This window comes from Amphibalanus amphitrite, unplaced genomic scaffold (assembly GCF_019059575.1).
Source record: "Amphibalanus amphitrite isolate SeventyFive unplaced genomic scaffold, NRLGWU_Aamphi_draft 000679F_arrow, whole genome shotgun sequence".
NCBI lineage: Eukaryota > Metazoa > Arthropoda > Thecostraca > Balanomorpha > Balanidae > Amphibalanus > Amphibalanus amphitrite.
In genome coordinates, this window is record NW_024882173.1 from 142,701 (window position 1) to 154,952 (window position 12,252).

General features: G+C 47.5%; 1 protein-coding gene across 1 annotated transcript; it reads right to left on the reverse strand.

Annotated features, from left to right (window-relative positions):
- Positions 1 to 241: 241 nt before the first annotated feature.
- LOC122364494 (protein RFT1 homolog) lies at positions 242 to 5,483 on the reverse strand. The gene is made up of 8 exons (XM_043334912.1): positions 5,474 to 5,483; positions 4,177 to 4,267; positions 3,870 to 4,059; positions 3,347 to 3,574; positions 2,753 to 2,992; positions 2,038 to 2,288; positions 1,670 to 1,798; positions 242 to 1,229 (listed from the first exon to the last, which is right to left on the reverse strand). Exons 3-8 carry the CDS (start codon positions 3,939 to 3,941, stop codon positions 956 to 958), a joined length of 1,194 nt encoding a protein of 397 aa, XP_043190847.1. The 5' UTR covers positions 3,942 to 4,059; positions 4,177 to 4,267; positions 5,474 to 5,483; the 3' UTR covers positions 242 to 955.
- Between the last annotated feature and the right edge of the window lie 6,769 nt (positions 5,484 to 12,252).

Consider the following 12,252-nt stretch of genomic DNA (forward strand, 5'->3'; position numbering starts at 1 on the left):
CTTGTGGGTCAAGTCAGCAGAACTTGATAAATGAGTATGATGTCACCTCTACACCTGTCGCCTCCTGTATTGTAGTGATGGCAGGTTCAATGCTGAGTCTCAGAATAATAGCCAGCGAGCGTATACTGTTGTTTTGTATTTCTATGCCCGATCGGCCCTTATGTGTAATGTCTTGCATTTCTAAATATTGAACTGTAATGAATGAGATGCTGTAATGAGGTACTGTAATGAAAAGACTGCCTCAGACTGCCAGGTTCTATTTAACCAAATATGACTGCATGTCTGCTACAGAATGAAACACTGACAAACACTGACACTGACATCAGGCACTGACAAAGTGAATGCACAAGAACGATAAGGACTTCTGGACTTCAGAGCAAGAGATACACCCTACGCTCAGGAACGCCGCTGTCACCACATACCTATAGCATACAGCACCCGGTCGTGCCCATCATTAGCCTACAAGCCCCACCAGACGCTAACCGGCCACGATTTTACCGCCCTCTACGAAAAGCAGTAATCTCACTTTGCAGGCGACCTCTACAACGATAGAGGAATCGACAACTGGCAATCCGGCCTGATCGCGTCTCTCCGGTCTTACCACTTTGGCTATGCAGTGGTGGTAAACGGTAATGGGCTTCCGCGATTACCATAAGCTCCAGGGAGGTGCCATCCCCACACCTCCCCTGCCGTCGTCCCCTGCATCGCCATCGTTCATCACAAATGGCTATAATTAGGATCTGAATGCCAAAATTCATCGGTAGGAAGTTGCTTTCAAGCACTGTCCAGCTCTCAAATGGGCGATAGCCACAACGCCCCCTGCAGTCGCACCAGTCTTAAAATTGATAGATCCACTCTACTGACAGGCACGGTGTATATTCAACCCAAAATGCACATAAATATCACAACAAAACAACACCTATTCCCTGCGTGACCATGTGAGTAGCACTCCCCGCTAGCTGCGCTTCAGTTTATCCCCGACCCGCTCCCTGACCGCCTGGAGGAGGCGGGGCTCGCTGTACACCGCCGCGGCCACCACGGCGGCCCCACAGAGCGCGCCCACAGCCACATGGGCGGCGGCGGAGCCGGGGTACAGCCAGCTCTCGGAGCCGGCTGCCAGCAGGCCGGCGGTCACCAGCGCGGCAGCCACGGCGGCCGGCGGGCGGAGACCGAGCAGCGGCGGCACGGACACCGCCGGCTCCAGTGGCAGACCGGCCACGAACCGGCAACTGGCGACACACGGGGCGGGGACAGGGTGAGAGAGGTACGGGACACAGTGTATCGGGCATCAGCGACACACGGGGTGGGGACAGGGTGAAAGGGGTACGGGACACTGCATCAAGCGCCAGCAACACACTGGACGGGGCGAGCGGGCAGCAGCAGCATAAAATGGGACGAAGACATGATGGTTGAGAGTGGCACGGGACACTGTATCGGGAACCAGCAGCATACGGGGAGGGGACGGGATGAGAATTGAGAGGGCTACAGGACACTATTGGGGACAGCAGACATTCGTATCAGTCGATGGACGGGTGAAGTAACGAGATCCAAGTATATCGAGATCGGCGAATAAAGCGTGATATTGACTATCCATGACAGATTGGATAATGATGTAAATAATTAGACCACTTAGGACAAATCAAATCTATTCAAAAACACAAAAACTCACCAAACGTATATCCTGGTCAGCATATTGACGCAGTTGGCGAGGATAAATCCAAACCCGCCGAATAGCCTAGTAAAGATCCCTGTCGAGATGACGAATATCACAGATAGCAGCACCATCTTCCGGTTATACCTGAAACACCGGAAAACGTCACAACACCTGTCAAAGCGCCCGATAGTAACGTTCCTAGCTTCACTTTATCGACACGACTGGCCAGCCTTTCCACTTCGCCTTTAGCCGCAAAAGGCAGTCTAACAACAAAAACCAACATGAGAACGTCATTTCCTAATCCGCTCAGCCTCTACCGACACTCCTTACTAAGCCACCGACCATTTCCCGACTGCTTTCCATAAACCCTCCACGGCACTTACCCATTGATCTGTTCCTGGCGCATCACCGCGAACGTGTAGCACTCCAGCACTCCGTTCATCGCCAGTAGGAGCACGTAGGCGCACTGGGCGCGCAGCAGACTGACGGCCGGACCGGCGGTCAGCAGGGCGCCTCCGTACAGCCGCAGCAGCAGGTGGGAGTAGCTCCAGCCGAACGTGACGGCAACCAGACCGAGCAGGCTCATGGCGCGCAGCAGGTCGTGCAGAACCCGGCCCGCCGCGGCAGACACCGGCTGCAGGGAGAGGAGGTAGGGTCAGACTCATAGCGCGGAGTAGGTCGTGTAGCACCCGGCCCGCCACCGCAGACACCGGCTGGAGGGGGAGTGAGCTGTCAGGCACCGGCTGGAAGAGAGGTGCCAAACTGTCCCCTTCCAGTGACTGGCGAGAAGGGGAGAGATGGCCAGAAGGATAGAAGCTGGGCAACAAAACAAACCGAATGACAAAAAAGACACCAAGATGAAGATCACAACGACTGGCAGTAAGGACTTATAGCGGAGATGAAGAGTAGCTACGAGTATAATTGGCTAATATCAGAGTGTGTGCTTACAGCTTTTTCGGCGCCTCACCGGGCATCGACACACTGTGGTCAACGTTACTGATATTTTCACCAAATGCCACTACTCCTCAGTAAAAAAAAAAAACAAAAAAACTAACATCAAACACCTCCTACCACACAATCAGCCACGTTGCCACCTACCTTTCCCCGTTCCACTGTGCGCGAGAAGTAGACGTAGGCGTTCTCCTCGACTGGCTGAAAGAGGAATCGGGCCGCCAGGCTGCCCAGGTTGGCCACCACGTCGTACAGGCCCTGCTCGGAGAAGTCGAGCAGGTGGAAGGCGGTCATCAGGTAGCGCTCGCCCTCCGTCAGCAACTGCTTCAGCAGGCCTTGTTTGAAGAAGCTCCAGGTGAGGGCCAGCTGGTCACGGTCCAGCGCCGGCTGACGGGGAGGGGAAGAGAGGTATTACTGTTCAGTGAAGAGAGATGGCAGCAAGGGTCACATCGCCACCGTCGCGACAGGAAATGTTAGAGGCAGACGCGGTTGCTGGGAAAACGTGGCAGCACAACTTTGGCTCTATTTCTGAGGATACTCGATCCAGCGCTGCCGTGAGCTGTCTGTAACACAGGTAGATCTTAATACCGTTTGACTGCAATCTAAGAGGCCTTAGACCTAAAGTTCTAGCTAAATGAAACGAAGAATGCGACGACTTGGCCAAAAGAAACCACTATGACCGCGAAAACGCTTGACTACATTTGAAACCCCGCCCCTTTACAAATAGTTCACTGGCCTCACCTGTCCCGGCACCAGTCTGGGTCCCAGCTCGCTCGCCGACTTCACCGGTAGACAGTTATCCGGTGAGCGGACGAGCCAGAGCAGGGTGCCGTAATAGATGACCACGAGGAGAGCGGAGCTGACCGCGTGGCCCACACAGTAGGCCCAGATGGCGTGGGACGGGTACAGGGCGATCAGCCAGGCTTTGAGCGCCACCCGACTGCACAGACTGACCATGTCGGCTACCACCTTGGGAGAGAGGGAGAGCGGGTGGGTGAGAGAGTGGTGAGAGGAGATGGGGAGGGGCGAGAAGACGATAAGAGAGTCAGAGATAATCCACATATGCCAGCAAGGTAGGGAGAATACAGTACTTCAACGCGGTGTGAACGATCGACGATCCGCAAACGACTGTCACAGCAGGCGATTTGAGCTTCGGATATAATTTCACTGATATAGCAGAGTCATCGGGGAACCGACGCGCCTCAAATATTTTCCCCTGACACCCTGTTCCTCTCTTCTGCGTCACCCCACCGCCGTCATTCACCTTCAATTTGACAAAGAGCATGGCCTGCGCCAGGATGACCAGCGGCTGGGCGGCCGTCTCCAGTACGACCATGGCCGCGGTGACCCACACGCCCAGACGGTACTCTGAGGTGACCTCAGGCGCCGGCTGGCTGAGCGCGTGCAGCCAGAGGCCGGCCAGCGCCGCCGACACCGCCGCTGACACGGGCACGCTAACAGGGGAGCGGGTCGTCAGTCAGAGGCAATTACAACACTGCTCTTTTGTAATACACTCAATTCACTGGCAATAAAACATTACATACTTATGGAAAAAAGTAAAGGGTGCATACCTGACACTGATGATGCCCAGGACATCAGATGTAATATACCGGAGAATGACTGCATTTGTGATGAATGTGAACAGTACACTCGGTAGGTTATCTGAAAGACATTTGATAGGTATAGCTTCAGCATCAATATGTGCAACACAGACCATGCTATTCTGGGCCCTGTTTCACCGGTGATAGCAGCACGCTGCTATCACACGTGTCAAATTGGGTTTCCATGGAAACATCAGCAAACCATGACGCCGTCAATCTGTGTGATGTCATCAAATGTTGCTGCCAACAGCTTCACGGCCGTACGATCAAACACATCGCATTCAACAAAACAGCAACTCTGTTCCAAACGCAGCTCACTGATTACATGAAACGTCATTAGTGTGACCTCATCACATTACGTCAGCTCGCGCAATTTGATAGAAGCGTGCTGCTATCAACGGTGAAACAGGGCCCTGGTCTCTGCAGCATATAGGTACTTCATTGGTGGAAAATCCGGTAAAAGTATACATTAAGTCCGAGTGACTGTTTAAAGATAAAGTTTTCATATTCTTACATTATTTGACATCCTGAATCCAAAAATGATACTTATATGTCTTGGAAAAAAGAAAAAACATAATCAAACCTGACCTAACCTTACCTATTTACCTACAACCTATCAACCTACAAACCTACAACCTAACCTAACCTAACCTACAACCTAAAACCTACAAACCTACAAACCTACAACCTAACCTAACCTAAAACCTAATTTTTTTGCTGTTACATATTTGTATCAACAGCGTCACAATTGTCCACTCGGACCTAATATATACTAATACCGAAAATCCTAAGGGGTGCTACAAACCCCTAATTATCCACCCCTGTTTTTTATTTTAAGTTCCATCCAGTACCAGTATGAGTGTTTATGGCTTGGAAGGTAGGTGAAACATTTCATTAATGCAATTTTAATCTTTTGAGACTGAGACCTGAATTTCAACATTCTCTTGAGAGCCTGAGAGCATTCATGCCAAGGTTTCTGAGTCTGTTTCATGATAAAGAGACAGTATTTATAATGGAGTCAACTTGTGGGTCTCTACCGCTGAATAAAAAGGTTAATCATGAAAATATTATCACAATCACCCAGCAACACACGGTATATACAGCAACACACCCTATACCACACACCACCAGACAGCCAATAAACAAGCAGTGATGGAGGCGTGTTCAAAAAGTTAATATGCAGCTGTCGACACTAAATAGTCGGTGATTTTCCGTTAGAAATTTTGCGCATACACCATCTGTATGGGCCTTCGAACAGAAACACCACATTTGAAACAAAAGCGCCAAAAAACTGGAATGTTTGTTTTTTTCGCTCGGGAAAGATATATACGCGAAGTTATCATTTGCGAGTTTTGCACGTTCGTATAATTGCATGCAGATTGATATCAATCTCGTACATGCAGATTCCGGACCCTTTCAAATCGCCTCAAAATTGGCATGTAGACCAAACAGGACACGCTGATCACGAATCTGAAGTCCGTTCCGCGGCACATATGAAACTTTTCCCGTAATTGACGAATTACGGATCTGCATGCAGATTCCGGACCCTTTCAAATCGCCTCAAAATCGGCATGTAGACCAAACAGGACACGCTGATCACGAATCTGAAGTCCGTTCCGCGGCACATCTGAAACTTTTCCCGTAATTGACAAATTACGGATCTGCATGCAGATTCCGGACTCTTTCAAAACGCCTCAAAATCGGCATGTAGACCAAACAGGACACGCTGATCACGAATCTGAAGTCCGTTCCGCGGCACATATGAAACTTTTCCGTAATTGACGAATTACGGATCTGCATGCCGATTCCGGACCCTTTCAAATCGCCTCAAAATCGGCATGTAGACCAAACAGGACACGCTGATCACGAATCTGAAGTCCGTTCCGCGGCACATCTGAAACTTTTCCCGTAATTGACAAATTACGGATCTGCATGCAGATTCCGGACCCTTTCAAAACGCCTCAAAATCGGCATGTAGACCAAACAGGACACGCTGATCACGAGTCCGAAGTCCGTTCCGCGGCACATATGAAACTTTTCCCGTAATTGACGAATTACGGATCGGCATGCAGATTCCGGACCCTTTCAAATCGCCTCAAAATCGGCATGTAGACCAAACAGGACACGCTGATGACAAATCCGAAGTCCGTTCCGAGGCACATATGAAACTTTTCCCGTAATTGACGAATTACGGATCTGCATGCAGATTCCGGACCCTTTCAAATCGCCTCAAAATCGGCATGTAGACCAAACAGGACACGGTGATCACGAATCCGAAGTCCGTTCCGCGGCACATCTGAAACTTTTCCTGTAATTGACAAATAACGGATCTGCATGCAGATTCCGGACCCTTTCAAATCGCCTCAAAATCGGCATGTAGACCAAACAGGACACGCTGATCACGAATCTGAAGTCCGTTCCGCGGCACATCTGAAACTTTTCCCGTAATTGACAAATTACGGATCTGCATGCAGATTCCGGACCCTTTCAAAACGCCTCAAAATCGGCATGTAGACCAAACAGGACACGCTGATCACGAATCTGAAGTCCGTTCCGCGGCACATATGAAACTTTTCCCGTAATTGACGAATTACGGATCTGCATGCAGATACCGGACCCTTTCAAATCGCCTCAAAATCGGAAACGGACGGACTTCGGAGTCGTGATCAGCGTGCCCTGTTTGGTCTACATGCCGATTTTGAGGCGTTTTGAAAGGGTCCGGAATCTGCATGCAGATCCGTAATTCGTCAATTACGGGAAAAGTTTCATATGTGCGCGGAACGGACTTCAGATTCGTGATCAGCGTGTCCTGTTTGGTCTACATGCTGATTTTGAGGCGATTTGAAAGGGTCCGGAATCTGCATGCAGATCCGTAATTCGTCAATTACGGGAAAAGTTTCATATGTGCCGCGGAACGGACTTCGGATTCGTGATCAGCGTGTCCTGTTTGGTCTACATGCCGATTTTGAGGCGTTTTGAAAGAGTCCGGAATCTGCATGCAGATCCGTAATTTGTCAAATACGGGAAAAGTTTCAGATGTGCCGCGGAACGGACTTCAGATTCGTGATCAACTTGTCCTGTTTGGTCTACATGCTGATTTCGAGGCGATTTGAAAGGGTCCGGAATCTGCATGCAGATCCGTAATTTGTCAATTACGGGAAAAGTTTCATATGTGCCGCGGAACGGACTTCAGATTCGTGATCAGCGTGTCCGGTTTGGTCTACATGCTGATTTTGAGGCGATTTGAAAGGGTCCGGAATCTGCATGCAGATCCGTAATTCGTCAATTACGGGAAAAGTTTCATATGTGCCGCGGAACGGACTTCGGATTCGTGATCAGCGTGTCCTGTTTGGTCTACATGCCGATTTTGAGGCGATTTGAAAGGGTCCGGAATCTGCATGCAGATCCGTAATTTGTCAATTACGGGAAAAGTTTCATATGTGCCGCGGAACGGACTTCAGATTCGTGATCAGCGTGTCCTGTTTGGTCTACATGCCAATTTTGAGGCAATTTGAAAGGGTCCGGAATCTGCATGCAGATCCGTAATTCGTCAATTACGGGAAAAGTTTCATATGTGCCGCGGAACGGACTTCGGATTCGTGATCAGCGTGTCCTGTTTGGTCTACATGCCGATTTTGAGGCGATTTGAAAGGGTCCGGAATCTGCATGCAGATCCGTAATTCGTCAATTACGGGAAAAGTTTCATATGTGCCGCGGAACGGACTTCAGATTCGTGATCAGCGTGTCCTGTTTGGTCTACATGCTGATTTTGAGGCGATTTGAAAGGGTCCGGAATCTGCATGCAGATCCGTAATTCGTCAATTACGGGAAAAGTTTCATATGTGCCGCGGAACGGACTTCGGATTCGTGATCAGCGTGTCCTGTTTGGTCTACATGCCGATTTTGAGGCGTTTTGAAAGAGTCCGGAATCTGCATGCAGATCCGTAATTTGTCAAATACGGGAAAAGTTTCAGATGTGCCGCGGAACGGACTTCAGATTCGTGATCAACTTGTCCTGTTTGGTCTACATGCTGATTTCGAGGCGATTTGAAAGGGTCCGGAATCTGCATGCAGATCCGTAATTTGTCAATTACGGGAAAAGTTTCATATGTGCCGCGGAACGGACTTCAGATTCGTGATCAGCGTGTCCGGTTTGGTCTACATGCTGATTTTGAGGCGATTTGAAAGGGTCCGGAATCTGCATGCAGATCCGTAATTCGTCAATTACGGGAAAAGTTTCATATGTGCCGCGGAACGGACTTCGGATTCGTGATCAGCGTGTCCTGTTTGGTCTACATGCCGATTTTGAGGCGATTTGAAAGGGTCCGGAATCTGCATGCAGATCCGTAATTCGCCAATTACGGGAAAAGTTTCATATGTGCCGCGGAACGGACTTCGGATTCGTGATCAGCGTGTCCTGTTTGGTCTACATGCCGATTTTGAGGCGATTTGAAAGGGTCCGGAATCTGCATGCAGATCCGTAATTCGTCAATTACGGGAAAAGTTTCATATGTGCCACGGAACGGACTTCGGATTCGTGATCAGCGTGTCCTGTTTGGTCTACATGCCGATTTTGAGGCGATTTGAAAGGGCCCGGAATCGGCATGCAGATCCGTAATTCGTCAATTACGGGAAAAGTTTCATATGTGCCGCGGAACGGACTTCGGATTCGTGATCAGCGTGTCCTGTTTGGTCTACATGCCGATTTTGAGGCGTTTTGAAAGGGTCCGGAATCTGCATGCAGATCCGTAATTTGTCAATTACGGGAAAGGTTTTATATGTGCCGCGGAACGGACTTCAGATTCGTGATCAGCGTGTCCTGTTTGGTCTACATGCCGATTTTGAGGCGATTTGAAAGGGTCCGGAATCTGCATGCAGATCCGTAATTCGTCAATTACGGGAAAAGTTTCATATGTGCCACGGAACAGACTTCGGATTCGTGATCAGCGTGTCCTGTTTGGTCTACATGCCGATTTTGAGGCGTTTTGAAAGGGTCCGGAATCTGCATGCAGATCCGTAATTTGTCAATTACGGGAAAGGTTTCATATGTGCCGCGGAACGGACTTCAGGTTCGTGATCAGCGTGTCCTGTTTGGTCTACATGCCGATTTTGAGGCGATTTGAAAGGGTCCGGAATCTGCATGCAGATCCGTAATTCGTCAATTACGGGAAAAGTTTCATATGTGCCGCGGAACGGACTTCGGATTCGTGATCAGCGTGTCCTGTTTGGTCTACATGCCGATTTTGAGGCGATTTGAAAGGGTCCGGAATCTGCATGCAGATCCGTAATTCGTCAATTACGGGAAAAGTTTCATATGTGCCGCGGAACGGACTTCGGATTCGTGATCAGCGTGTCCTGTTTGGTCTACATGCCGATTTTGAGGCGTTTTGAAAGGGTCCGGAATCTGCATGCAGATCCGTAATTTGTCAATTACGGGAAAGGTTTTATATGTGCCGCGGAACGGACTTCAGATTCGTGATCAGCGTGTCCTGTTTGGTCTACATGCCGATTTTGAGGCGATTTGAAAGGGTCCGGAATCTGCATGCAGATCCGTAATTCGTCAATTACGGGAAAAGTTTCATATGTGCCGCGGAACGGACTTCGGATTCGTGATCAGCGTGCCCTGTTTGGTCTACATGCCGATTTTGAGGCGATTTGAAAGGGTCCGGAATCTGCATGCAGATCCGTAATTCGTCAATTACGGGAAAAGTTACATATGTGCCGCGGAACGGACTTCGGATTCGTGATCAGCGTGTCCTGTTTGGTCTACATGCCGATTTTGAGGCGATTTGAAAGGGTCCGGAATCTGCATGTACGAGATTGATATCAATCTGCATGCAATTATACAAACGTGAGTTTAGCTGCCAGCATTCGGGTAGGCAAAAATCTTCAGCACTATTTCCTCGTCGTGTTAAGGGTATTTTATAAAACATGAAATCAGCAAAGGTATGTATAAAAGTTATACTTTTGAAGCATGTTTTATCATTTTGAAAGGGTATATTTTTTCTTTATGGTATACACTTAAGTTTTAAAATTTTAATTGGGAAGTTTTTCTAGTAAGTTGCATGAAGGGTGAAGGGTTCCATAGATCTCTTAAGCATTGTAAAGGAAAAACCTTTACTCGACTTATTTGATGTTCTTTAACTGTTGGCAAATATGGCCAACAGTTACCTACTTGGTTACCTACAACTTAGTTCAAATCATGTTATCTTCTTCCTTTTTATTTGTTCATCTTTTTGTCTCAGTTGCGCCATCAATGCAAATGGCAGAATGATATGTTGCCATGACAACAGGATATGCCAGCCGTCCTAGCTGCCACATCAAACGACCTTGTGTTGTAGTGGTGATATAAACAACGATCTTTTTTTTTGGCCAATGTATTAAATGCAATGTTTCGGTTTTTTGTATATTGTGGACGCGCTAACCACGTCTAAAAATTCAAATAAGTAAAATAGATTCATAGAACAAAAATTTCGGAAGGTGGCACCCTTCCTTTAATCGAGCCTTTCAATAGAGCGGCATCCCACTCCCCGCTTTCCATTCCCGCGGCGCCTTACGAGGGGTTATTGACCGGATATGAACGGTCAATTTTAGCCTAGGTGCCCGAAATAAGCTAAATGAAATTGGACTTGTTGAGCAGGTATCCACATGGAAATTAAAGTTCCGTTCGCATGCCAACCATACGAGATCGCTTCACGGCTGCATATCTATAGAGTAAGAGTTGAGACGTGACTATTTTAATGACGTCATTTGAACCTACGATTGTGACCGCTCAAAACATTTTTAAGACCTTGAAGGAACGTACGGAGGAAATCATAGAAGGACGCGTGTATATCAGGGCTCTGGTATTAACTGGATAATTCGCCAGCTGACGCCGTATGGTGGCGCTAGTGGAGCAGCACCCTATGACGTCAGCAGAAAACACCGTGAGCAGCTATGAAATGGGAGCGAGCACCACGGAAATATCGAAAGGTGATGGACATGTACTGACTTTGGTCATTCAAGTACCACCAACACCATACAAAAACCATATAATATCATCAAGACTGATTCTGGAATCGATTCGTTCGGGTATTTAAAACACATAAAAAATGTTTGTTACCAAATTCTGAAACAGTATAAGGATATTCTTGTTCCTTACTTTTACCTTGTGGAGTACCTACTTTTACAATACCTTTTACCACTGTGCCTTTTACTTGCTTTCAAGTGCGCCCATCACTATCTTAAAATCTGGATAGCAACGCTGTAGGAAAACTTTTTTTCATTTGTCATTTCTTCCTTTTTTGAGCAGTGATAATTTATTTGGTTTTATAAATTAAATAATGAAGACGGCTCCTAACTTTTAAGGGATCTGCAGTGGCCCAGAGAGCAAAATCAGATATTTTCTAGAAACTTGAGGCCACTATTTTCTTATATGCTAGATAATATACAAATATTGACATGTAAAGAATGATACGGGTGTATAATTTTGCAGAAATGTAAATTCAAAGTATTTAGAAATTTTGAAGAACCTTTTTAAAATCTTCTATAATGACTTCTTTCAATACAAGGTGAAGCAATTTCAGTTAACAATAAAGCAGCACAAGGCAGTATATTGAGCTGCGATGATCCATAACCAATCGGTACCTGCAATTTGATTGATCTTCGAGATGTACCCTGCCTCTGTTCCCTGACTTTCCCTTTTCGTTGTACCGGGTGAAGTGAATATTCTGTGAATATTCTTCTGACAGTCAGTTTTTAGTCCTACATTATGTTGTCAATCAGCCATCAGGTTTAATTGGTTGAAAAACCGTCGTAGTCCGTCTCATTCGCAGTCTACATCTCCACATGCGCACCCATACATGCTCAAAATTTTCACTACGTATGTACTATGTACCCTGCAGCGTACCCTGATGAAAAATGTTTTGTTGAAATCAGAGACACTTCCCAAGGTAGGCCATAGTCCATGGCCATATATTTAAGTCAAAACAGATGAAACAGATAAACACAATTCCAATCATCAAGTCAACCAGCATCGACAATCTGCACATAAGTTCTAAACCTATT

Excerpts from the sequence above, each read along its gene's own strand:
- LOC122364494 (XM_043334912.1), bottom strand. The coding sequence starts at position 3,941 with ATGGTCGTACTGGAGACGGCCGCCCAGCCGCTGGTCATCCTGGCGCAG. Across the intron at positions 2,993-3,346 it reads CCAGACTGGTGCCGGGACAG|CCGGCGCTGGACCGTGACCA; the intron begins GTGAGGCCAGTG and ends CCTCCCCGTCAG. Across the intron at positions 1,799-2,037 it reads CGCCAGGAACAGATCAATGG|GTATAACCGGAAGATGGTGC; the intron begins GTAAGTGCCGTG and ends CCGGTGTTTCAG.